At 56.2% G+C, this 26,235-nt stretch overlaps 1 protein-coding gene across 5 annotated transcripts; it reads right to left on the reverse strand.

Annotated features, from left to right (window-relative positions):
* Positions 1 to 70: 70 nt before the first annotated feature.
* On the reverse strand, positions 71 to 26,235 carry SLC37A2 (solute carrier family 37 member 2). Of its 5 annotated transcripts, none has more exons than XM_036354089.1 (20): positions 26,061 to 26,185; positions 12,779 to 12,992; positions 12,594 to 12,675; positions 12,101 to 12,194; positions 11,900 to 11,978; positions 10,006 to 10,141; positions 9,588 to 9,664; positions 8,402 to 8,568; positions 7,806 to 7,843; positions 7,362 to 7,514; positions 6,999 to 7,089; positions 5,055 to 5,117; positions 4,602 to 4,687; positions 3,817 to 3,865; positions 3,607 to 3,680; positions 3,281 to 3,359; positions 3,048 to 3,145; positions 2,740 to 2,804; positions 2,436 to 2,492; positions 71 to 955 (listed from the first exon to the last, which is right to left on the reverse strand). In XM_036354089.1, the coding sequence occupies exons 3-19, from the start codon at positions 12,621 to 12,623 to the stop codon at positions 2,462 to 2,464; spliced, it is 1,410 nt and encodes a 469-aa protein (XP_036209982.1). In that variant the 5' UTR covers positions 12,624 to 12,675; positions 12,779 to 12,992; positions 26,061 to 26,185; the 3' UTR covers positions 71 to 955; positions 2,436 to 2,461. The 5 variants fall into 5 exon arrangements, with proteins under 5 accessions (XP_036209982.1, XP_036209979.1, XP_036209978.1 ...); XM_036354086.1 differs by lacking the exon at positions 12,779 to 12,992 and adding an exon at positions 20,982 to 21,128 and having other exon boundaries at positions 71 to 947; positions 26,061 to 26,178; XM_036354085.1 differs by lacking the exon at positions 12,779 to 12,992 and adding an exon at positions 20,982 to 21,128 and having other exon boundaries at positions 26,061 to 26,178.

Consider the following 26,235-nt stretch of genomic DNA (forward strand, 5'->3'; position numbering starts at 1 on the left):
CTTTTCCTGTGTCCACTGTCTACTCCAGAATAGAGCAGGCGTCCAGGGAGCACTCAATAACCACTGACACTTCTTTATCAAAACACTGGCATTTTAATCAAAACGCACACTGGGCCCGGCCGGTGTGGCTCAGTGGTTGAGCGTCCATCTGTGAACCAGGAGGTCATGGTTCGATTCCCAGTCAGGGCACATGCCCGGGTTTCGGGCTTGAACCCCAGTCCAGGGGGCATATGCAGGAGGCAGCCAATCGATGATTCTCTCTCATCATTGATGTTTCCATCTCTCTCTCCCTCTCCCTTCCTCTCTGAAGTCAATAAAAATATATATAAAAAACAACACATACACACTGGTATTTTCAGTCCTGGCTCCCACGCCCCACAGCACTGCCCTGATGTGTGGTCTCTACTCGAGACACAGAGGCTGGGACAAGGGTGAGGCAAAGGAGGCCCACGAATGACGTCTTTGGCACCTCCCCCAGTCCTGGCCCCGGATACAGCAACGGTGCTTTACCCCAAATGGGTCAGGAGTTGGGAACAGGTTCAAATGGCGATAAATGGCTTGTGAACAAAGGGACGAAGAGAGGCTGGGCTGCCCCGAAACCGGGTCAGAATCCCATCTGTAGGTACAAGCTGACCACAGAGGTCCAATTCTACCCAGGAAGGAGAGACGCGCCTTTTCCCGCCTTGGCCCTGGGCAGCCTCGGCCTCGGTCCAGGGATCTGAACCAGCAGGAGTCTGAGCAGGTGTTTCCCCCTGCAGGATGGAGACGCCTTCCGCCTGGCCGGCCTCTTCCCACGGAGACTGCCCAGCCGCTCAGGGTCCCCGTGTGCTGGGAGGGCTGGTGTTAGACCCAGAGGCTTTGTCTCAGCCTCCCGCAGTTTCAATGGTCTTGCCAGGGGGAGCACTTTGGGGCCCTCCACGCTCCTTTTCAATCGGGGCCTCATATTTCTTTATACCTGAATGAGGAAGGGAGAGAGCGGAAGAGAGAGAGAGAGAGAGAGAGAGAGAGAGAGAGAGAGAGAGAGAGAGAGAGAGAGAGAGAGACAGTTTAATCATCTCCGGCCCCAGCGGTGGGAACAGGCAGGGCGGGCTCCTGGGGTCCCTTCGTAATTGCCTTCATCCCTGTTCTCTGTAACCAGGGCTCCCTCTCCCCTCTTCAGCGGGGAACAGAAAGCCAGATTAAATTAAAACCTCAGGATATTTGTACCACATCTGGCAGCTTTAAAAAGCAATATCGCGTATCCCGTGTCGCCTCGGCCTCGGATCAGCCGCGGCAGGTACTTGGGGCTACGCGGCTCCGTTTTACACGTGAGGACGGGGAGGTTCGGAGAACGTGAGCGGAGAAGGCGGGCTTCCCAGGGGTTCCTGGTTCCCGCCCAGAGCTCCTCTGCCCTAGCTCATCACTCTGCTCCCCCACAGGGGCCTTTCAGAGGACCGGCGTGTGGAGAAGCGCAAGCCACACATACCAGGGACACTGAGGCACATCCGATCCCTGAGCCACTGTCCTCTCGTCTCTAATGGCATGTCTATCTCCCAAGGTGGCTGGGAGGTAAGCTAAGGATCTGGCGTCAGGCTATTCCAGGCACAGGGCAGAGCTTCCTAAGTGTTCATTCTTCCCCGTTTCTGCCTCTTTTCGATCCTTCATCCCCCAATCTCCCCGCGGGCTGGCAGCTGGAAGACCCGCTGGCCCTATGGCCAGTCCTCCCGCTCCTCCAGGCCAGGGCACGACGGATGGAGGTCCTCAATGCCTCCTCTCTCAGTGTTTCGCCTGGAACCTGGGTGGCACCCGCCCTAAAGGGAAGCGCTTCTCCACACGGCATGCTGGTTACCAGGACCCACATTCCCCATCCCCACCAGGTCCACAGCTCTGCCAGCTTCCCGATAGCAGGGCCTCCTGCTCAGGGGGGAGCCAGAAAGGCCAGCAGAGCCCCCAGCCCCAGCAGAGTCCCGTTCAGCCACCAGCCTGTCCGCGCAGCCTGCGCACCCACCACCACTGGCTGCTAGTAACCGACAGCGCGCACCAGCGGTCAGCGACACGCATTCGATTGTGTCCCAGAGGCTTTGATTGGCAGCTGCTTCTTGCCGCACACCACAGGCGGGGCCCAGGGACTTGGCTTCTGAGCCTGCGGAGCACTTGCAGCCCCGGGTCTGAGTTCAGAAGGAAACTGTTTCCCTGGACTCTGCTTCTCTGTCCTGGGGGACATCCCACACCCCGCTGCTCCCCCAGCGAGGAGGCCGCGACCCTGGTGGCAGCTCAGGCCTCAGGAATCACTTCCCAAGCACCATGCTCTGCGTGGGTGGACGGGGTGGCCTTTGGAACTGGCCCCCAGGAAGAAAGAGAAAGTTGGGGGGGAAATCACTGGAAGGAGGAGGCTCTGCATGCAGGACCCATTCTGCTGGCACATGATCAGCTACAGACTTGAAGGAAATACTCACAAAAGTCATGGGGCTTGAGGGAACGACTACTGCGTGTGGGTTAAGGCGAGACAAGAGCTACGGAGACACATGGGACAACAGAGGGCGGGTTAGTGGGGCCGGGGCGGGGCAGGCGTTCACGGGACACATCCAGGTCTGCGCGGAGCTGGGCTCCGACTGGGCGCCGTGCCCCTGGACTCGGCCTCTCTGTCCTGGGCGACGTCCCACGCCCCGCTGCTCCCCCAGCAAGGAAGCTACGGCCTCAGCGGCCGCAGGGGTTTGAACTGAGATGGGAGGCGGGGCTTCCGCTCCCCGGAGGACTCACCCGGTGCCTGAGCTCAGGTGTGACTTGCAGGCCAGGATCTCTTTGTACACCAGCCGGCAGAGGAGCTGCGGGAAGTTGGGGGCACAGAGGGAAGGGAGCAGCGGTCAGTCCCCGGTGCTGTGACCAGCAGTGGGCTGGCAGGAGGGAACGGGCTGGCACACAGCCTCACTCCGTGGGAAGGACGTGGTTCTTAGCAAAGGGCTGCTGTCCCGGAGCCCCTCGGGGACAATACTGTGGGCCTCCAGGGCTCTGGCCCGGCAGGACAGGACACCCCACCATGTCCATCGGTGCACCCCAAGGACTCTTACCAAGCAGGCCAGGATGTCAGCAGAGATGAGCATGTAGAAGACGTTGTTCCAGCCCGTGGGCGAGATGAGCCCGGCCAGCAGAGGCCCCAGAGCCGCACCTGTGGAGCGCAGTGTCAGGGCAGGGCTCCCGCCAAGGGACCCTAGGCCCGCCCACGGGACGGCAGCAGGCCGAGGAGGATGCCCAAGACAAGGCTCAGTGCCCAGCTGCCAGGGGCCAGGAGCCAGCCACAGACCTATGGAGCCGGTGCCGTCGATGATGGCCGTGACGGTGGACAGGGCCTTTGAGTTGCCTTTCAGGCTCTGGTGTGTCCCCTGGGGAGAGAGAGCAGAGTGAGGCCCGAACCGAGAGGCAGCACCGAGCGCTGGGACCGAAGGGGCGCCGACCTGGGACAGGCCTTGGGGCTCGGAGCAGAGGAAGAGGGATTCCGAAGGACTTTGAGGTCCTTGTCTGAACCAGCCAAGAAGGAAGGACAGGGCTGTGGGGAACACGGACCAGGAGACAAAAGCCCCAACCAAGACCCCCACGTGACCCCTGGCTGCCGGGAGGCGGCCCACTTACGAGGTCGGCGGAGACAGCAGTGGTGATGAGCGCGTAAGGGCCATTGACCAGGGCCCCGCAGATGATCAGCATTACTGAGGTGTAACAGGGAGCCGGTTAGAGAAGAGGAGACCCCTGGCATCAGGCTGAGCACCTCTGCTTCCCCGTGCCTCCCACCGACACCCCCAAGGCAGTGCCCTCCCAAGGCCCGGCAGGCTCGCAGGGTCTCACCTATGGAGCTGGCAATCCCGCTCTGCCCGAAGTGGTTGTACAGGAACAACTAAGAAGGGAGAGGCAGCGTCACGCCCAGGCTTCCCACCGGCCGCCTGTGGTATCTGGGACAACCCTACGCTGCCCTGTATCCCACAGGTCACCCCACTCCTGTTCCTTCTCATACCAGGTCTCACGGCCCTTAAACGTCCCAAGGATGAGGGTGTCTGACGTCTGGTAATTTATTGTTTCCTTTCCCCTGAAAGTCTCTCATATCTAACCTCCATTTCCTGTTCTTTCCTTGGCCAAGGAGTTGATCAGCCCTGGCCGGTTTGGCTCAGTGGTTGGGGCGCTGGGTCAAGGGCATGTACCTCGGTTGCAGGTTCCGTGGCCAACCCCCACCCTCTTTTCCCTCCCTCCCGGCCCCCGTCGGGGCTCGTGCGGGAGGTGGCCAGTCCATGTGTCTCTCTCACATTGATGTTCTTCTCTCTCTCATTGATGTTCCTCTCTCTCTCTCTCTCTTCCCACTCCTCCCTTCCACTCTCTCTAAAAATCAATGAGAAAAATATCCTCGGGTGAGGATTTAAAAAAAAAGAAGTTTATCAGCTGGTCTCCCCTTCTCCACCAAAGCCAAACAGTCACCAATCCCTTTCTGAACTCCCAGCCTGGGTCTCTTTCCTGTGCCCAGGGATGCACACACATGTGCCCCAGTGGTTGGAGCATTGGGGGTGTCCGGGTGCACACCCCGGTCAGCAGCCGCACGCAGGGACTCATGCACACACACTTCGCCCTGAGGTTATACACACCATGGGGGCGGCCAAGATCAGCATGACGCAGCAGGTGGTGGCCCTGCCATTGGTGTAGTCGGAGATGAGCCCCGCCAGGATGCCACCTGGAACACAAACCAGCCCGCTCACTGCTGCCCAGGGCATGACCCCGGCCCCCCACCCACATGGTACCCCCCCACCCCCACCCCAAGCTCAGCCCCATCACTGCCCGGTGCTGGCTTGGACCTCCAGCAGAGCATCTCCCTGTAACGTCCTCCCTGTACAAGCATGTCAAACTCGCGGCCGGCGGGCCACATGCCTCGAAACGAGTTTGACATGCTTTCTGTACCCACTGCTTAGGGGAAGACCACTCATAAGAGCTGTGTTTCCCCGCGGGGCAGGAGCCCTAGTTTTCTCTGATGCCACCGGCCCAGGTCACGTTCTTGCTGCACCCCCACAGGAGGAGAGGGGTACGTGGCGTGGTGGCCCCACCTGTGATGCCACCGACGTCGAAGAGCGTAGACAGGTCGCCCGCCTCCTTGGCACTGAAGTGAGCTGTGGAAACACAACGACATGGTCAGGGCTGAGGGCTCAGGGCGGACATCCCGGAGTGTCGGCCAGAAAAAACAGCGGCAGGTGCAGCCCACGGCCTCCTTTTCCAGAGGGAGGAGTGAGAACCAGTGGAAGTGATGGGCCAAAGGGAATTTACAACAGTTTGGGCCCCCAACCCTGCTCTGCCTTCTTCCCCTGCAGGATGGCCTTGGCCTCTCAGACTAGCCCTCCCCCAAAAGCCCTGGGATCTGGCCTAGGCATCCTACCCCCTAGGCCACCTTCCCCTGGGGATCAACCTCTCCCTGCTCTTCGGCCCAACCAGCTGGTGCCTGCTCTGCTCCGGGCTGAGTGGCAGGCCACCACCAGGGGGCGTCACATTGCCCTGCGATCTCCGCTGAGAATCAGCCAGGGAGGAGGCTCACGGGAAAACAGGACCTCAGGTCCCAGCGTTGCCCAAGCGCTAGGGAAGGAATCTCCGGAAGGCTGACTCATCCTCTGACATAAGTCAGTACCGAGGCCAGAAAACAAAGAGTCTCCCTGTCCACGCAGCTGCCTGAGGCTCCACCTCTATTTGTGCAAGAGGCCCCTCGGGTAGGAGCTGTGGGGCAAGTTACAGCTTGAAATGTGGCTCTGACTGATCCCCACGGTGTCCTGTCTGGAGTCAGTACAGTACATGGCAGGCAGCCTTGGCCCTCGACCCTCCCGTGGGGCTTGTGGGAGCAGCGCAGCCTGGGTGAGGGCCTGGCCCTGGCGGAGCTCTGAGGCTCAGGGACAGGGGTCTGCTTGTTTCTTCTTTTCAATTCTTACCCGAGGATATGTTTATTGATGAGAGAGAGAGAGAGAGAGAGAGAGAGAGAGAGAGAGAGAGAGAGAGAGACATTGATGTGAGAGAGAAACAATGATCGGATGCCTTTTGTATACATCCCAACCAGGGATCGAACCCGCAACCTTTTGGTGTACGGATGATGCTCCAACTAACAGAACCACCTGGCCAGGACCAGGAGTCTGCTTCTTGGTGGAGTAGCCACCTGACCTAGGGAATAGCAAAGACCCAGGCCAGGCAGACATACACATTCTTTTCGAGCACAAAAGTGACCTCTCCTCGTCTGTCCATCCTTGGACGGGGTAGAGGCAAGAAGAGCGGTCTAGGAGCTGGGCAGTGCCGCCGACCCGGCACAGGGCAGAGTCGCATGAGGCTCCCGGCAGCCCCTTGGGAGAGCATAGTGTTCCCCTCCAGGCTACAAGCGGTGGGGGCGGCTCACCAGGTCTTCCCCGGGTTGGCAGAATCTCAAGGGACCGCGGGAGCATTCAAAAGGCAGACCTTTTCTAGAGCCCTCCAATCCCGCCCGCCTCTGCGCCCAGCAGCCTGGAGGTGGGTTTCACTAAAGGATGGAGACACTGGTGGGGGATTACAGAACAGAGCTTCCAGGTCCTAACTCCCAACTCAGCCCCAAGGACGGAAGGGTGGCTGGAGTCAGGGCCTGAGGGGTAGCATACAAGGTTCATCTTTGTATTTAAAAATAAAAATCGCACCCAGCAGGCGTGGTTCAGTGCTTGAGCATCGACCTATGAACCAGGAGGTCACGGTTCCATTCCCAGTCAGGGCACATGCCCGGGGGGCGGGCTCGGTCCCCAGTGTGGGGCGTGCAGGAGGCAGCCGGTCAATGATTCTCTCTCATCATTGATGTTTCTCTCTCTCTCTCTCCCTCTTTCCTCCTCTCTGAAATCAATAAAAGTATTTTTTTTAAAAATAAATAAAAATTGCCCTTTGCCCTCCGAGAGGCTCAGCCGAGATCCTTCCTGCATCCTGGAATCACATGCGTCACGCAATGGTTTCCTCTCGGGCCAGAGCCCCCTTCCTCCCTGCTTCTCCCCGGAACTCACCCACATTGAAGATGTAGAGGGGCAGCCAGTAGAGGAAGGTGTAGCTGACCAGCTTGGCAAAGAGCAGACACAGAGAGAACTCGATCACACCCTGGGAGCGGAGCAGAGGGCATGATGAGAAAAGGGTGCGGCCCCCGGGGCAGCTGAGCACCTCCCAGCACCCTGCACCCCCCACCACCCAAAGCACCTCCAGCCACACCCCCTGTCAGCGAGAGCAATGTGAGCGCCGCTCCAACGCTGTGTCCAGACAAGCCGACTGTGAAGAAACTCTGGAAACCACAGAGCACCCTGCAACCCCCTCTCCTGACATCCTACCGAGAAACCTAGAGAGCCCCTCTCCTCCCCGTCCCCCCGGCTTCTCACCGGGATCATGAGTGCCCCCCAAAAGCTGATGGCAGCGGGCTGAGCGCTTGGCTCCTTGGAGCACCCGGCGGCCGCCTCCAGGCTGCTCTCCTGGTGACAGTAGGGGTTGTTCCCCGGGTCTTCAGGGCTGTCCTGCTTCTCTTCCGACTCCCCCTGGACAGAGATGAGACCATGCTGTGGGCACGTCCATGTGCCCCTCCTGCCGGCTGAAGGGGTGACCCACATGAAAGGCAGGGGCTCCGAAGCGGGAAGAGGTGCGGGTCCCTCTCAGGACTGGAGTAACCGCCTGAGTCCCCCCCGGCCCCCCACCGGGCTGCGAGGAGCCAACCCAAGGGCCTGACATGGGGCCTGTGAGGTAACTGGGCTCAGGGCTTCCTCCTCCGACGCCCAGCCCTGTCTGGGGGTGCAGTGGGAGGGCAGGGAGCGATGGGGGTGCACACTCACGTGGTGCTGAGGGGTGGTGCAGTCCACATCCTCTGGGTCTGAAACAAAAACCTTCTAAGAAGCTTTCCTCAGGCCGGGCCCTCCCCTTGCACTGGGACTGGTCCCCACCCCCAAGTGGCCCCACGAGGGAGCTGGAGCCGGGTTGGGGCGTGGAGCCCACCTGCTCTAGGCCCGGCTCTCCATCACCTGCCCTGTCACCAAAGCCTCCGGGACTTCCGTTCTCCTGCTACAAGTGGTCCTGCTACCTGGGCTGCCTGACTCAGGCTGGCAGGGATGGGATGAGAACAGCGAATGTGGGAGTGTCCTGTCCCCCACCCCGCCCTCCGCCCTTCCCACTTCACCCCTCACACTCAGCCAGCATTTGCCAAACGCCAACTAGCAGCAGCCATTCTAACCTCCTGTGTCGCCTAAACCTTCACCAGCCCCGGGATGGACAAGCTGTTGGTCCCATTGACAAATGAGAAAACTGAGGCTCTGAATGGTTGCTTGTCCCGAGTCCCACATCTGGTCCTCCCGCTCTGTGACCAGGAATCTTCCCCTAGCCAGCTGCCTTCTCCCAGCGCTGCGGGCCCCGTGGGGAGGGAGGGTCCACTCACACTCGATGAGAAAGAAGAAGGTGACGATGCCCATGGCAGCGGTGATGACGCCTGGGACCACGAAGGACAGGCCCCAGCGCTCGCTCACCCAGATGCCGGCGATCAGGGAGCCCAGGATGTTGCCCACGGAGGTGTGGGAATTCCAGATGCCCATGATGAGCCCCCTCCTGGAGGGGGGGAGGAGGGGGAGAGTGAGGGAAGATGAGGAGCGGGAGGGGAGAAGAGCAGAAAAAGTAAAAAGGGAAGCAGAGGGTTCACCTCGACTGCCCTGGCCAAGTGCAGAAAGCTGGCTGCCTACAGCCTCCGTGCCAGGGAAAGGGGAGGGATGGCTGGGATCAGACGAGGGACAGCCAGGCCTGCAGACCTGAGCCAGCACACAGGGCCTGTCAATGGAGCTCTGCTGTCCTCAGGGGTCAAGACTCCCATCCCCTCTTCTCCCTTTCCTGTGGCTGTAACTCTAAAGCACGGGGCCTCAACCCCCAGGGGCCAGGGGCCAAGTCCGGAGAGTTTTGACTGTCACAGCTCAGGATGCGCTAGCAGCACCTGGTGGGCAGATGCTGCTAAGCATCTACAATACACAGCTGGCCCTCATGACCAAGAATCCTCCAGCCCCAAACGCCAACAGTGCCGAGGTGAGAAGTCCTGCCCGAAGGCAACCTTTTTTTTGCATAAAACCTAGCTCAAGCACAGCTGGCATGGCTCAGTGGTTGAGCGTCAACCTATGAACCAGGAGGTCACAGTTTGATTCCTGGTCAGGACACTTGTCTGGGTTGCAATCCCCAGTGTGGGGCATGCAGGAGGCAGCCAATCAATGATTCTCTCTCATCATTGATGTTTCTTCTCTCTCTCCCTTCCTCTCTGAAATCAATGAAAATATGTTTAAAAAAAGAAAAGCCAGATCAAGAAAAAAAACAAAAAACCCACAGTTTTACAGGCTTCTTTTTTGCCTTTAGGAGAAATGGAAATTCATTTATTATGAGGAAAAGCATAATTAAAGTTGCTGTTTTATGGGTTAAAACCTAATCAATAGAAAATCAATACTGCTTTGGTCACTGACATGTTTATCTCACTCAGCATATGCAAGTCGGCCAAATGGAGGCACGTTTCTAATCGTGTACCCAGTGACCTCCGCACTACCCCTGCCCTCCCAGGGAACCTCCTGCTCACACTCCTTTGTCACACTCACCTCCCCTTCCCAAACCAGTTGCCCACGCAGGTCACAACCGAGGGCCAGCCTGTGGTCTGGACGAGTCCATTGCAGATCTGCAGGGAGAGAGCAGGCAGGTGGGACAGGCTCGGCTGCTGCCCATTTCCTATTCTGACCCATCCCAGGCTGGGGAGGTTCGACATCAGAGGCCCAAGATCCTTTGCGGCAGAGACCCAGGCTCAGGCACTGTAGCGACCCGGGGTGTGCTCAGTGCAGACTTACTGAGCGGGCAAATGCGTGACCCTGGGAGGTGGGACCCTATGGGGCATCACAGAAGAGCAGTGGGCTGGGCAGGAGGCGTGAGGGCTTTCCTCGGCCATGACCTGGGGCGGCCGAGGGGGACTAGATTCTTCCTGAGATGGAAACAGAGGCCGGAGAGCAAGCCGGAGGCTCATACCTGAATGAGCACGAAGTACCAGAGCACGTGGATGTCCCAGAAATACCCCAGGCCAAAGAGCGAGGTGAAGAGGCCACTGAGCAGCATTCCGGCCGACAGGTAGTAACGAAGGGGGAGCCGCTCCCCGAAAATCCCACTGGAGAACAGAGTTAGATTTGTGGTTGGTCCCGCTATCTGCACTCCTCAACCCTGCCTCCATTTCTTCCCCCCAACACCCCACTGGGCGGGGCGACTCAGGTCAAGGTGACCACCAGTGACCTCTGTGTTGCCACAGCCAGGGACACTCGCCGCCCTCCTCTCACTAGGCTTCTCTGCTTTATTTGAAACTGCTGACCACACTCCTGCTCTCCCCCTGGCCTGCTCGAGGCCACTCTTGAGGGTTTCAGCCCCTCCCCCTTGGCTGACCACGCCTCCTCACTGATTTTCTTGGGAGCCTCTCCTGCAGCATTTTTTGCGGTTGTAACTACCACCGAATTTTTTCAGTCCACTCTCTGCCCCAGAGCGGCCAGCACATCCAGATACTTCCTTCTGGACATCTTGGCCTGGAGAACCCCAAACACTTGAAACTCAACACTTGAAAACTGAACTCTTCCTCCTCACCCTACCCAGCCCTACCCGGTGCCCTCATCGGAGGGAATGGCACCTCCGCCTGTGGCCACTCAAGCCAGAAACCACAGAGCCACCTCAGTCCCCTGCCTCTTCTTCCCACCCTTCACGTTCAACCTCCAAACCCACCAATCCTACTCTCAGTTTCTAGCATGTCGTCTTTCCATCTCTATTACTGCTCTTCTAACTCAACAGCTCCTCAGAGCGTAGCTGCGTCCAGCCAGTGTGGCTCAGTGGTTGAGCGTCGACCTATGAACCAGGTTTGATTCCCGGTCAGGGCACATGCCCAGGTTGCGGGCTCGATCCCCAGTGTGGGGTGTGTAGGAGGCAGCGGTTCAGTGACTCTCTCTCATCACTGATGTTTCTATCTCTCTCTCCCTCTCCCTTCCTCTCTGGAACCAATAAAAATATATATATTTTTAGGTGTAGCTGCACTGTCATCCATCTGCTTCCTAGCATAACCAGGCCTTCGGCCTTGCCCTCCCTTTACCTGCCTCTCGTCCCACTCGTCCCACTCGGAGTGGCCTGTCTGAAATGTAAATCTGAACACGACACCCTGAGTGAAACCCTCCAACGCTCTCCTGTGCCCATGGCCTGGCCCACATGGCTCATTCTCCAGCCCATCTCCTGCTGCCACCCCCACCCCAGCCCTGACCATGCCACCTCCCTCTTCCTTACTTTCCCATGCTAGCCTCCTGCCTCGCCTCTTCCCCACCGCCACGCCCCTGCTCTGCATTGGTGCCAACAGTATCTCCTTCAAGAAGCCTTCCCTAGTCCCTCTTCTCTGACCCCGGCCTGGACTAAGCGGCCACCCGGAGCCACCTGTCACAGAGCCACTGCACTGATGTGTACCAGCTGCTGCTGGTCCCGTCAGGCTGTGCGCTTGCTGGAGGTGGTACCTGCCGGACTCCTGGTGACAAACACCAGGCCTGCCTCGCTAATGGAGGCCCAGGACAGGACAGGGTTTCCTGCCCGTTTCTGCATCCAGCGCTCGCCCTTGAAGGATTCGGGTCCAGAACAAACCACACTCCAGCCACACCATGGACCCTGCCACCCTGTGCAGAGTCAGAAGGAGCGTCCGGGAAAGGCTTTCCAGGAAAAGAGCTACTAGAAGTGGGAGTGACCACACGGGGAAACGAGAATGGCTGTGGCTGAGCGCACGTGCAGAAGTCTCGCTCTCATTTCCACCGGGGGAGCTGGCGGCTCATTCACTGACCCGCTGCCAGGTGAGGGCAAATGGAGGGCGGCAGCAGCTCGGGACCACCCAGCCCGGCTCCGCCTCTCTCACCTGATGAACATGCCGATGGCATAGGCCACCAGGAAGGCGTTGTCCACGGCGCCCAGCAGCTCCTTGTAGTTGTCCTGGTCTGGAAGCAGGAGGGGGAGACAGAAAGCTGAGCTCGCTGCTCGGCTGCCCCTGCAGGAAGGCCTCTCTGGCCCTGGACCCCCTTCCTGGGGAGGGTGGGGGAGCAACTGGCCCCATTCTTACCAAACGGAGGCCAGCTGCACCACGTGGTGTCGTTGGGACTGTGGGTGGCATTGGGGGGCTGGATGATCCCTGAGCAGTTCTGGTGCAGACGGCTCTGGACAGACAATGGGATACACAGGCCAGGGGCCCCTCAGCCCGAGAGGAGCAAGCAGGCAAGCAGCTCCCTCCCCAGCCACACCAGCGCCACTGCCTCCCCACCGGCCTCTGCTCCGGCCTCTGGCACCTCCCCTGCAGAACCTGGTATAGGGACAGGTGGCCACAGCGGACCCTCAGTGAAGGCAGAGCCCACAGAGCCCGGGGTCCTTGCTCACAGGAGCGCTAGGGCGGCTCTCTGCAACAGCAGGGCAGCTGACAGAGGGAGCCGCCAGGCGAAGGAGCAGGCTCGGTGGCCACGGTAAGAAGGAGGACGGTCCTGGCCCCAGTCCCGGGCCCCTCGCCTAGAGTGTATTTCTCTAGCATCTCCTGCATCTTTCCTGCCGCTAGCCAGCCTCACCTTCACCACGCTGATGGGCTTCCTGGACATGTGATAACACGTGTAGATGAGGAAGGTGAGCAGCAGGATGAAGCCTCGGTACCTGCAGGGAAAGGTGGGCGTCCGGGTTAGCAGGGAGATCGGGCCCAAATTGCCTGCCTATGCCCACGCTGCAGCCCTGGGCCTCAACACCACCAACTCTCTACCTTCAGGCCCCCTCCGGACGCAAGAGTCTTGGGCAGAGGCCATAGGGAGAGCAGGGACAGAAGCCCAGGCCAGGGTGCTCAGGGAGCCCGGTCTTCCTGGTCCCCGCTTCTGAGTGCTTCCAACGGTGCAGGCTCAGCACCAGCACCCAGTATGCCTCTTATCACCTCCGTCACCTCTGAGCTCCTTCGGCCTCACTAAGGTCAGGGTGCCTGGCTGGATGCATGTGTGAGAGAGATGGGGGCAGGGAGCGAAAATCGTGTTTAAAATACCAGAAATGGCCGAAACCGGTTTGGCTCAGTGGATAGAGCGTCGGCCTGCGGACTGAAGGGTCCCAGGTTCGATTCCGGTCAAGGGCATGTACCTTGGTTGCGGGCACATTCCCAGCGGGGAGTGTGCAGGAGGCGGCTGATCAATGTTTCCCTCTCATCGATGTTTCTAACTCTCTATCTCTCTCCCTTCCTCTCTGTAAAAATTTAATAAAATATATTTTAAAAAAATAAAATAATAAAAAAATAAAATAAAATACCAGAAATGACGGGAGCGGATGGGAGGCCGAGAGGGGAGAAGGGTCCATCTCCACAGTGAGCTCAGTACTCCCTGTGAGCTCAGAACACAGCAGAACTAGCCCCCTGCGGCCTGTCCCCGCAGAGCCCAGACCATACATGGAAATGTGGCTCCAGGGGGAAGCTGCTGACAGAACCACGTGCTCTTCCTGGTCCCAGTCTCGCCTCCCCCTGGACAGCAGGGTCATTCTCTCCATCTGTGGCTCACCCATCACATGTGCCGCGTCACCCCCCACTCCTCACCCCGTGTGCTGCGTCTGGGATGGAAAGAACGGTTCAGCCAAACACCAGTAAAGTTTCCGTGCACGCCCGGCTGCGGGGCCTGGGAAGGGCCTCGGTGCCCTGAGTCACAGTCTGCTTCCCCAGCAGAGATCAGCTGAGCTGAGTCAGCAACTGGAGTCAGGAGACCATGGAAAATGGGCTGCAAAGGCTCCCTGCCCAGGAGAAAGGGCCAGGCACTCACAAAGACCCGAAGCTCTGGTCCATGAAAGATCTCATGGTGGGGGTGGGGGTGGGAGCGGGGGAAGGCTAGGAGGGACCTGAAGCCCTTTGCATCCCTCAGCTCCATGAACCTAAGGGGCTGGACACTGGGACTCAAACCCACCCTTCCGGGAATCTACCTTCAAAACCCACACTCACTTCTGTGTCACGAAGGGGATTTAGGCAGAGTCTGGGTTTAGGGTGGACTCCCAGGCCCTTCTCTATGCATGCCTGGACGCGAGCTTCCTGCCTGAGTTCTCTGTCTCCATTCTCTCCACTGCCCCCAATTCATCCTTTTTTAAAAATTATTTTTTTTTTATTGATTTCAGAGAGGAAGAGAGAGACAGAAACATCAATGATGAGAGAGAATCATTGATCAGCTGCCTCCTGTATGCCCCCATCTGGAGATCAAGCCCGAAACCTAGGCATGTGCCCTGACCAGAAATCAAACCGTGACCTCCTGGTTCATAGGTCAACGCTCACCCACTGAGCCAGGCTAACTGGGCCCCAATTCACCCTTAAAAGGATGAAGGTACACGTGCCCGGCTTCATTCATCACCCGCTTACACTTCTCCAGGGCTCTTCATTCTGCTGAGAACAAAGTTCCAACTATCTAGCCTGGATTTCACGTTCCCCTACAACCTGTCCCTCCAGCTCCCAGCTCCCAAGGGCGTGTGGGCTCTCCAGGGAGCCTGGGGTTACTCCAAGGGGACTGTCACTGTGACTGGCATCAGCAAGCAGAAATGTTTCCACCTTTGGCATATGGCTCATGACTCCTAGTCAGGGGCTCGCGGAATCCGAGGGGAATTTGGAGAGGGTGCCCAGCTGGCCTTCGGAGAGCGACGGATGGAAGAAAGCTGCAGCCCTACAGGTAGCCCCGACCCAGCGCCCTGCCCGGGAGGCTGCCCGCTTGGGAAGAAGCGGAAAGCTTCGGGTGAGGCCTCTGACTGTGTATCAGATGCAAGTCCCTGGTTTCCACATCAACTGCACGTGGGGATAAGCACCAAACACATGTGCCTCAAAGAGAGGTGAACCCAATACTGCTCTCAGCCTGGTCCCTGGTCCCTGTGGTGTCACCATTAAGACTCTGGGCTGCAGCGGAGCCTATCTTGGCTGCCACTGACCCTGGGGACAAATAACATCTCCCCTGGATCCGAAAGGTCCCCGAGGCATTGGCTCGGACTGCTCTCCCCTGACGGGCCCAGCAGGGAGGCCCCTGCCAGCGATGGAGCCTGGTACTGCCTGGGAAGCCAGGCTGCCACTCGGCAGACACATGAGCCCCTCTGAGGAGCTGCTCAGAGCCAGTGAGGGGCTCGACAGTCCAGCTTGGTGGCCAGCCGCCCTTTCCTCCCGCCCCCACTCCCCACCACCACGCTGCTTCCATCCCAAGCGCCAGGACCTGCCCACCGGGCAGGGACCCAGACAGCCTCCCTGGGCTCTCAACTGCCGGTGTCCCTGCTGTCCTTCCTTCGCCGCTCCAGGCACTTTTCATCTGGACTCCTCTCCGGACCGCGGGGGAGGGGCTCTGCCACCACAGGACACGGTGATGCCGACTCTGACATCTGATTCTCCCACCCACGTCCACACGTGTGCCTACCACGTGCCAGGCACTGGGTAGGGATCCAGCAACATGCCAGAGAAATGGTAGCAGAGATCTCTGCCCTCGGGTGCTCACAGGTCAGGGGGCACATGCAGAATTGGGGCCACAGCGCGACACAGGCGGGTGGCCATGCACAGCAAGGAGGCACAGGAGGGGCGCCGAGGCCAGCTGGGTGGGAGGCGAGGCTTTAGCTGACTCTTCAAAAACAAGCAGGGGAAGGCCAGGTCGACCAGAGCCGGGCAGGCAGCACATCCAGAGACAGGGAAGTGCGTGTGCAAAAGCAGAGAGCATGAAATGACACTGCCTGTTTGGGAAACTCCAGGTGGCTCAGGGCGTGTGGAAGGTGGGACTGAGCCAAGCTGGAAGGAGGCAGGGGACAGGTCATGTGGGGCCATGTGGTGACAGGGATGGGAAGGCACGGAAGGGGCTGGCATTTTCTAGATCAGAGAGGTCTGGACACCACCCAAGGCTCTGCTCTGTGCACTATTTGTGGGGAGCCCGTGGCAGGCTTCCTCACTGCCTTTTCCATTCTGCCAGCCCCTCCTCGGCACACGGCTTCACCATGGGGAACCCTCAGAGCTACATCTCAGGGAGTTTGTGTCTCTGTAGGAAAAAAGAGCAAGGGCTGGGGAATCAGGCAAAACCTGGCTTCACTCCTCACCCCCATTTGCTCATGTGAAAAGCAGAGATCAGCACCTTTCTCGTAGGGTTACTGACAGGTTAGTGAGGTGGTGCCAACGACGAAGGGTCTTATGAGTTCCTGACACCCGCGGGACAGCTGCTGGTGTTTTATTTTTATGTTTTAATATATTTTTATTGATTTTAGAGAGGAAGGGGGAAGGAGAGGTAGAAACATCAATGAGAGAGAATCATTGATTGGCTGCCCCCTGCATGCCCCACACTGGAGATCAAGCCTGCAACCTGTGCATGTGCCCTGATCAGGAATTGAACTGTGGCCTCAGTGGTCGATGCTCAACCACTGAACCACACCAGCTGGGCTGCTGGTATTTTAAACTTTCAGATGAGGAAGAAGAGCTGGAGGGGCTGAAACACCCCGTGCTGCTCTGTTACAGGAGGTGAGTGGGGGTGGGCCTGGCACCACACTCGTTCCAGCCCCTGGACTCCCTGGGAGGTGGGGACTTGGAGGCCAGGACTCCCCTTCCGCCCCAGTCCCCCAGTATTCACACCTGGGCTGGCGGAACCACCAGTGCCCTCACCTGGCCCGGGGCAGGTTCCAGTGCCTACGGGGAGCCTGCCATGGTTCAGGGCAGACTCGGCCTGCTGGGCCTGCCACGTGTGCTGGGAGCAGACACAGAGGCTCAGCAGAGGTGCACGCTGACATCCCGACTGGCAGAGCTCTGCCCTGGAGGGGGCAGGAGGCCCGCCACGGAGCGGTGTGATGCTGGACCTGGCACGGGCCCCTCTGGGACTTCCTGCCTGGTTCGGCGTGCCAGAGGGATGAGCTCAGTCTCACAGCTGGCTGGGCAGAGCCTGGAGCCAGGCCTCCTCTTAGCCCAGCCCTCTTTCCATTCCCCTTTGGCCACTGTTCTGAGAAAAAGGCCAACGTGCCCCAGTTCAAAGGGGACCGGGGACATCTGTCAGGTTAAGGGCTGGGCTGAGCGGAGGCAAGGGTGCCAAACTCACAGTAACCCGCAGGAAAGACAGCTGACGCGCTCCTGCAGCGTGGGCAGCCACAGGTTTCACTTCCCACAAGCCCTGCCTGCAGAACCGAGAGGCCCCGAAGGAGGAGGGGGCAAACACACACAGCTGGGCTCCACCTCACTGCCCCAGGGAGGCTGTGAGGGCAGAGGATGGCAGCCTGGCACAAAGGTGAGGCTGGCCTGGCACAAAGGCCAAGGACCAATGCACCTGGGTGGTGAGGTCCCCAGACCGGGGCTGGCTTTGTTAGCCAGAAGCGGCACGTTTTACACGTGATCTTCGCCCCAAGGCCCAGGAGCGATGAAGAAGCGGCACTTTTTAGAGTCCCACTTGCCGTGCCGGCACTGGGTCCCGGGCAGCCCAGTCCAATAGAGAGCGGGCAGCTGTCTCAAGGATTAGCGGACAGCCCAACGTATCCTCTCGGGGGAGCATGATAACGGCTTTATCGACCATGGGATGACTTTGCACTGGGAATGCTTCTGAGATAGGAGCCAACTTGTCACAAAGCAGCAACAGAAAAACAAACAAACAAAAAACAAATACAAAAAACAAAGGCTCTATTACCACCCAAAGGACCCACCACCAGTCCAGAAAACAGCAAGGGACAGCAGAGCAGAGGGACCTTGGCCTTAGGAGATGGTGGGAAGAGGTCCCTTTCCCAAGTGGCCACCCAGTCGGTCACCCCCACTCCCTGCATCCCCCTTCCTGGCTCTGCATCCACATTGCTGACAGTCCCTCCCCCCTGTAAGGCCGGTGGGGACTTACACTCCCTCCTCAATCAATCCTGCCACTCCCTGCCCTAACAGGGGCTGCTACTAGACGGCTAGGGCTTCTAACGTGGCTCCTGGGTGTGGCTGCAGGTACTGCTGGCACCTGCCCTGGGAAAATAGACTGGGTGGCCTGTCCGTGGCTGTGCCTGTTCTTAGGACTCTGCAGGCCTGAAGAGGATAGAGTACTGGGCACTGTTAAGAACCAGGCCAGTGGCGACAGCGCCACCACTCCACCCCCTGCCAAATCCTGCCCTGCCACTGGAGACTTCACGTAGAGAAAGGCCAGCCTGGGACAGACACCACAGGGCAGGGTCCTGAGCCAGGCCTTCGTGCACAAGATGGAACAGGGACAGTCCCGGTCTGGGAGGGCCTCCGGGCACTGAGGACATGGAGCCCTCCTGGAGCAGAGAGCCGGCCCAATGAGTCCTCTACTGTTCCCCTTCCTGGGACTCGGGGCGCTTGCTCAGAGGGGCCAAGATCACTCAGGGCTTGGCCCCCCCAAACCCTTCCCACAGGAGGCAGACCTCGGCTAGTAGCCACGAGGAGCCCGGGACTCTAGAAGAATGAGTAGATAACATAATGGTCTTTTTCAGGGAAGAGGAAAACATGATTGTTTTGCCTGGAGAAGGGAACTGAGTAGGGGAACCCTGCGCATTCAGACAGGATGAAAAGACACGGCCTTAAACTCCGCCGGGAGATTTTGTTCAGGCAGCTGGAATAAGCTGGGAAGAGTGGGAGGGTTGGGAGTGTTTGGAAGAGATGGTCAACGGGTGTTACGTCCGTCCTCCTGAAGAAAGGCTAAGCGAACAGCACAGAGGGAACCGTGGTGAGGACGGCAGAGCTATGTCCTGCTCGGGGGGCTAAGGTGACGGCCTTGCTCTCGGGATTCCATGGAGGCCTCGCCTCAGGCCTCACCCTGGTCCCCAGGCCTCACCCTCGTCCACTCTCCTGAGCATGAAGGACACAGGGGATGAGGCATGAGCCAGAGGCCAAAACAAGGGCAGTCACTAGCCACTCCCACTCCCCCACAAACACCAATGTGGGGTAATCAGATGGGGGGCAGAGTGGGGGATCAGGGGCTGCAGGGCCTCCACCTCTTGTGTGTCCCCAGTTCTGGTGTGACTCAGACAGCCCAGTCCGACCTCGGTGCCCATTGGCGCAGCGTGACTGAAAGGAATAAGGCCTCGGCCAATCACTTAGACCCGTGGTCGGCAAACCGCGGCTCGCGAGCCACATGCGGCTCTTTGGCCCCTTGAGTGTGGCTCCTCCACAAAATACCACGTGCGGATGTGCATGTACAGTGCGATTGAAGCTTCGTGGCCCATGTGCAGAAGTCAGTATTTTATGGAAGAGCCACATTCAAGGGGCCAAAGAGCCGCATGTGGCTCGCGAGCTGCGATTTGCCGACCACTGATAGACCATCCAAACCCTCGCTGCCTTCTGGACCAGTCCATGGGGCCTGGGAAGGTGCTCACCATCCTGCTCTGAAGGGGGAAAGAGGAAACTGCAGGCAGGAAGAGGAAGCAGAAGCCGCTGGGGAAGCAGCAGTCACACCGGGGGGAGGGGAGCTGCAGGGTCACGCGCCCTGGGTCAGCCCTGACCCTGAGAGGCGGAGGAGGGGGACAAGGACACGGTGCTTAGCTCTCGGGGTCCTGCTCCAGGCCCTCTCCTTTCTTTTCAGAGCATCCTTTCACCGTCATAGCTCGTTTGAAGGAGCCCTTTCTGCCGCCCTCACCTAGAACCGCTTTGCCGTGACCAGGAAAATCAGACGAAAGAAAGCCATCTTGGCAGCACTGGGGCCCCTGATCTGAGTCATCGAAAAATAGGGAAAGAACTTAGACCAAAAGAGGATGAGTCTTAAGTTCTGGTTCAGCTGCTTACTGTGACCTCAGGCAACTTGTTTAATCTCTCTAAGCCTCAGTCTGATCTTCTTATAAAGAAGATAATGATAAACTCCCGCCACACGAGACTGTTGTAGGATTAAACAGCAGCCAATGGATCGGCAACGTGAGCCCTTGGCCGCGTAAGGGCAGAGCCATTCATCCCAGCAGCAGCCACCCGCCAGCCTCGGCCTCTCCAGCTCACGTGGGAAGAATCAGGTGTGGGGCATAGCCAGGCGGGAGTCACAGCTCCTGCCCCCCTGCCTCCCCTACCCCAGTCCTGCTCATCCTGCTGGTCCCTCCTCCCCAGGCTTCTCCTCTCCTTGTCCCGAGCTGTTCCCCTCACAGGGCCCCAGGAAATGGGCCCAGCCCCACTAGGACAGCCCCGGGCATCTCTCTGGCAAGATGCCCATGTTGCCAGCTTGCAGACATGTCTGTGCAGACGCTGCCACGGAAAGCAGGGCCCTGACCAGGCCCAGAGCTCGGGAGGACTATGAAAGGCCATGAACCCGCTAGGAGGAGGGGCAGAAACCCCTGCTGCCTGCTCTCAGCTCCACCTTCTGGCCTTCAATAGACAGGCAACACCTTCACTGCCAGGTCTCCAGCTCCACCAGGTCACACGCTACCCTTTCCTCTAATGAGGAGGAACCCCTCCCTCCGGGAAAACGCACAAGCACCCGCCAATGCTAACTGCAAGCCACACAAGGGGGCTCAGTGCTTTAAATGACTTATTTAATTTCACCAAGACCCTGTGACATAGGTACACTGTTTTTTCCCACTTTATATACCAGGACCTGGAGCCTGAGAGAGATAAAATGATCTGCCTAAGGCCAAATGGCCTTGCGATCTCTCCCCCTCCCCTCCTCTCAGCAGGAGAACAGCGTGGGCGGCAGGCTCACCTGGATTCAAATTCTGGTTCAGCCATTTACGGCTGTGCGACGCTGGACAAGCAGCACAGCTTCTCTGTGCCTCAGTCTACCCACAGAGGGTGGGGAAGCTTTGCAGTGAGCTACAACTAAACGAGGCCTGACGCTAGTAGGAAGCGAGTGGACGGATAGTCCCTAATCAGCGCCCACTCAGTGCCCAATGGGAGCCTGTCGCTGGCCTGGGAACCTCAGGCACTGACCTCCTTTAACCCCCACACCTTCCCAGGGAGGAATTCCCAGTATTCTCACTTTATAGGCAAGGAGTCCAGAGTTCAGGCCCACTCCACCCTCGCTGGGTCTAGCTACGCCTGCTTCGCCACTCACCTAGAATGCCCTCCTTGGGGACACGCAGAAACAGTAAGTTTGATAACAGGAGTGCACACCCTCTCTCTAGCTGAGCCTTCGTTCCGAGAAGGGAGGACCATGTCCTAGTCATCTCTGCAGGCCTCCAATCTCAACATCATCACGTGCCTACAGTGGGAACTATATTAACACCAGTGTTCGACAGGAGTCCAAACCTACATCCACGAGGGAGGAAGTAAAAGAGCATTTATCGCGCACCCGCCCTTAGGCACAGCGGGTGAAGAACGCACACATACACGTTTGTCCTCTAGAACCCAGCTTTTACGGATGGGGAAACTGAGGCTGAGGAAAGCTAACTGCGTGGGGCACACAGTGCGGAAAGGATTCCGGGCCAGGTCTGCCTTAAATCTGGGAGATGCTGGCTCTTAGGAAAGAGCTATTTCTTTAAATGTTACCTTCTATGTTTATTTTTAAACATAATGTTATTACTTTCAAATGGGTGGGGCAAGGGCTGATTCTTAGCTCTCATGATAAGCATTCTAGCCTCCTAATCACTTTTGTCTTCCCCCAACCAAATCCTAAACAAACACAAATCAAACAAAGCATTCAGGATATCTTTTGCACCTAAAACTATCTCTGAGATGCCCAAAGGGGACATCTGGGAAACCACAAAGATCAGTTCTTTCACCTTTTAAAAAGAGAGGGTCTAGAACTAATCAGGTGTGTTTCATATGTTATTGCTGAGCAATCGCATGGAAATAGCCGTGAAACCAGAAGAGACACTCAACCTTCTCTAAGTTAAATTTTAAAAGGGAAATGTTATTTATATAAATATTTCAGAAATTGTATGCTGTGTGAGAAGTTTCTACAGATTTCTTAGTGCCTTCTCTAGTCCATGGTTTGTTTCGATGGATCAGCATCCTGCTGACATGTTACCTGATAATAGCGGTATAGTGTGTTACCAGTCATGATTTGGGTTGGGTTTAAAATGTTCCCTGGGTTGGGGGGCGGGGCGGGGGCGGGTGGGTAAGAGATCAACCGAAGGACTTGTATGCATGCATATAAGCATAACCAATGGACATAAGACACTGGGGGGTAGGGGAGGCCAGGGGATTGTCAAGGGCGGGGAAAAAAAGGAGACATATGTAATACTCTTTGTAATACTTTAAGCAATAAAACAATAAAAAATAAAAATAAATAAAATGTTCCCTGGGCTGCAACCTCACTTCTTTGAGTCTAACATCTTCTAGGTCAGTGGTTTTCACCAGGGCACGCACGTACATCAGACTTTCCTATGGAGTTTTATTAAGTACAAATGTTTAGGATTCACTATAAGCTTACGTACTGAGTCTCTTTAGTTGATATTCTTGGAATATCCTTGGTACATTATGTAAATTATGTGTCGGGATTTTTATATACCTCAAGATTTTTTTCCTCTATAAAAATTGTGTCCATCCATTTTTTTTTAAATATATTTTATTGATTTTTTTACAGAGAGGAAGGGAGAGAGATAGAGAGTTAGAAACATTGATGAGAGAGAAACATCGATCAGCTGCCTCCTGCACATCTCCTACTGGGGATGTGCCCGCAACCCAGGTACATGCCCTTGACCAGAATCGAACCTGGGACCTTTCAGTCCGCAGGCCGACGCTCTATCCACTGAGCCAAACCGGTTTCGGCCATTTTTTATCAATCAGATGTTATTGTCTAGATTTCTTTTTTTGGGGAGGGGGGGGGTGGTGGCTTTATTTTGTTTTGCATACATCAGGAAGAACAATAAAGCAGCCCTTGTCAGCTCATCAGATCATTCACTTTTGAAAATTATCAGTAGTGCGTTAACCTGTTCCTTTTTAGGCCTCTGTCATTTACAAAGGGCTTTTGTTTTGTTCTACTCAGATGCTTCCTAAAGGCTCTGCAGCCAGCTACCTATAGGTCAAAGGTCTTATCTTTAACAACCAAGAACTGGCTCAGAAAAGTGCTGTACCAGTAACTTGCTCTTGGACACACGCTTCTGATGGCATCTCTTAGAGACCCTTAAGGACATACCAATGGACTAAGTCAGGAATTTTCAAAGCTCTTTAGTCAAGAAGCAGACAGGTTTGTGAGATTGCGAACTCAATTCAGCGAACAAGAAGCAACCGCATAAGAGTGAATAAACGGGCAAGGGATGCTCGCTGTTTGTGTTTTGAATATTGTTGATGTTGTTCTGCTTTCTGGATCTATAAGGCAGCCCTTTCTCTTTCTTCTTAAGCTGTATGTAGCCCATAACAATTTAGTAGACTCTGTTTTAGTAAACCGAAATGAAACATTTGTGAAAATCTTATTCTCCCTACCTGATTCCCCAGAATTCATAAACTTTTGTTGCGTCTTCTTGCTTTTCATAGCAGGACAGTTATTTTCAAAAGTTCAATAAGAATCTGTCCTATTTTTTTAAAGCACAGCATAGTTAGAAAAATTGGTTATGCAACCAACGCCTTTCCTGGAATGTCATAATTAACTATGATGCTCAATTAATTAGATATAATCAGCCTGTTTTAAGGAACTAAGGTTGACTGTATGGAGCCAAGGCTAATAAAACCCTCCCAAGAAAATTGGCTTACTGTTTTCCCTTATATGCAAATAAGGGAGGTCATTCCCTGGCCAGCCCAGGAGCCTTAGGATATGTTGGGGACCTCAAAGGAAGACTTTGCCCAATGTATAGGTACAGCAGGTAAAACCTATGGTGTTTCTTGGCTTAGCTTCCTAATTTCAGAACAGTCACTAATAACAAGCTTGTAGAAATCCAATCTAAGGTTTCTTATAAAAAATTCCAGCAAAGCAAACTTCCCAAGGCCGATATTACAAATTAGCACTCTTGCTACACCTGTATCATCAGATCAAATCCAATGAGACAAACTTTATTTTATGAGCCTAGAATGGTCTTTCTTTGTGACTATTTGTTATCAGAGCAGGGAACGCTATAGGAAACACTTCTGTGATTCACTGGAAAACTGCATTGTCTAGAGCAGCGGTTCTCAACCTGTGGGTCACGACCCCTTTGGGGGTCGAACCACCCTTTCACAGGGGTCGCCTATGACCATCAGAAAACACATATATAATTACATATTGTTTTTGTGATGAACCACTGTGCTTTCATTAGGTTCAATTTGTAACAATGAAATTGGGGGTCACCACCACACGAGGAACTGTATGAAAGGGTCGCAGCCTGAGGAAGGTTGAGAACCACTGCTCTAGAGTGACTCCTCTCAGCTTATCTGCCTGTAGCCTCTCACTGACCACGGGCTGTTTATAATGCTTCAACGGGGCCGGAAACTAAGTCATACAAAATATGTCTGTGAACTGACAGTTTCAATAGTCTCCCCTCCCAACCTGTGGAAATACTAGTTTTGCCTCAATTTTCCTGATTTATAAATGGGCATGTTGTTTGGATTCTTTTTTTTTTTTAATTGTGGTAAAATATATATAACATAAAATTTACTGTTTTAACCATTTTTTTGTTGTTGTTGTTATTGTTAATCCTCATGTGAGGATATTTTTTTCCATTGATGTTTCTTTTTTTAGAGAGTGGAAGGAGAGAGGGAGAGAGAGAAAGAGGGAGAGAGAGAGAGAGAAACATTGATGTGAGAGAGACATATAGATAGGTTGCCTGCTGCACGCACCCCAACCAGGGCCAGAGATGGAATCTGCAACACAGGTTCGTGCCCTTGACCTGGAATTGACCCCTCAGCCTGTAATCAACCCTCAACCCTTTGGTGTGTGGGCTGATACTCCAACCACTGAGCAACACGGATGTTCCAACCAGTGAGCCACACTGGCCAGGGCCCACTTTAATCCTTGCTAAGTGTAGTAGTACAGTTCAGTGGCATTAACCCCCTTCACATTGTTGTGCAACCATCACCACCATCCATTTCCAGGACCTTTGCATCTTCCCAAACTGAAGCTCTGTCCCCATTAAACAGTAACTCCCCATTAACCCCTCCCTACATTTTCCCTAGATTATAACATCTTCTGATTCCCTCATTATGAGTAAAATAACATCTTTAACATCTGTTCATTTTTATATCCTTATGAGAAGCAGGTTTTATCTTTCTCTGAAAAATATATCTTAATAGTTCCAAACTCAAAAAGGACCAAATGAGTCATGTATACGAGTGAAGAAGGCTGGAAGTAATGAGGGCTGTCACCAATAGGAAAGCGCTTAGGGTGGCCAATAGGAAAGCGCCTAGGGTGGCCAATAGGAAAGCGCCTAGGCCAGGGTAACCAACCAGCCCAAGGACCAAGGGGGTCAGGAGTGTGGGATTTTACGTTTTAAAACTAGACCGAGTTGGTCGTGTTCAGAACACTTCCCCCATCTAAGGGGAATCTTTAAGTCCTAGTGTAATTTGGGAGTTCAGGCCTGGTATGGCTTCATCTGTTTTTTAAGAGAAGCCAGGAATCTGGCTATGTTGATTTTTATCATTTGTAAATGATGGCAACTAACGATATTAAAAAAAAAAAAAATACTCCGCAGACCAAACAAACTGCTCCAGTGGGTGGTCTCTGGCGAAGAGTGAGCTGAAAGCTCTGCACCTCACACACACACACACACACACACACACACACGCACGCACGCGCCCATCTGGGCCTCCCTTGGTCAGGAGGAACGCTGCTGTGCAAGTGGCTCACTCATTGTTGGGGTTGCCCACTGTTGGGGTGACTACCCAGCTGAGCGGCTGCCTGCTCTGGTCTGAGAGATAAGCCCTCCCTGGTAAGTCCTCGGGGCCTGGAGCCCCTGAGGCCAGCTCCCAGGACCGCTGAGGTCTGGCCTTTGTGTGTGTGTGTGTTACCCGAGGGGGAAAGAGACCGAAAGGGACACTCCACGACTCCAAGCGCCACTTTTCAGCAACTCCACCATCCCCGGTGTCCCGGCTCGCCTGGGCCCCAGTGCTATGGACGTGAGGGGCCCTGAAGGTCCGCCCGGGGTGTGGGGTGTGTGTGTGTGTGTGTGTGTGTCCCAGTGCAAGCCATTCAGGGTCACCTTCCTGCAGCGCCGCCAGGCGCCCGGCCCGCGGAGGGGAAGCCGTCCCAGCCCCGCGCGCCTCCCTCCCCCGCGCTGCTCACCAGCTGTCCCTGGAGAAGGTGCGGATGAACCAGATGCCCGGAGCCAAGGAGGACCGCATCCTGCCTGCCGGTGCCCGAAGTCGGCGGCGAGGTGGACGGCGCAGGGCGCAGGGTGCAGGGCGGCGCGTCCCGGCCCGCAGCAGCTGGGTTTAAATGCCCCGCCGGGTCGGCCCGC

The sequence above is a fragment of the Myotis myotis genome, unplaced genomic scaffold (assembly GCF_014108235.1).
Source record: "Myotis myotis isolate mMyoMyo1 unplaced genomic scaffold, mMyoMyo1.p scaffold_m19_p_20, whole genome shotgun sequence".
Taxonomy (NCBI): Eukaryota; Metazoa; Chordata; class Mammalia; order Chiroptera; family Vespertilionidae; genus Myotis; species Myotis myotis.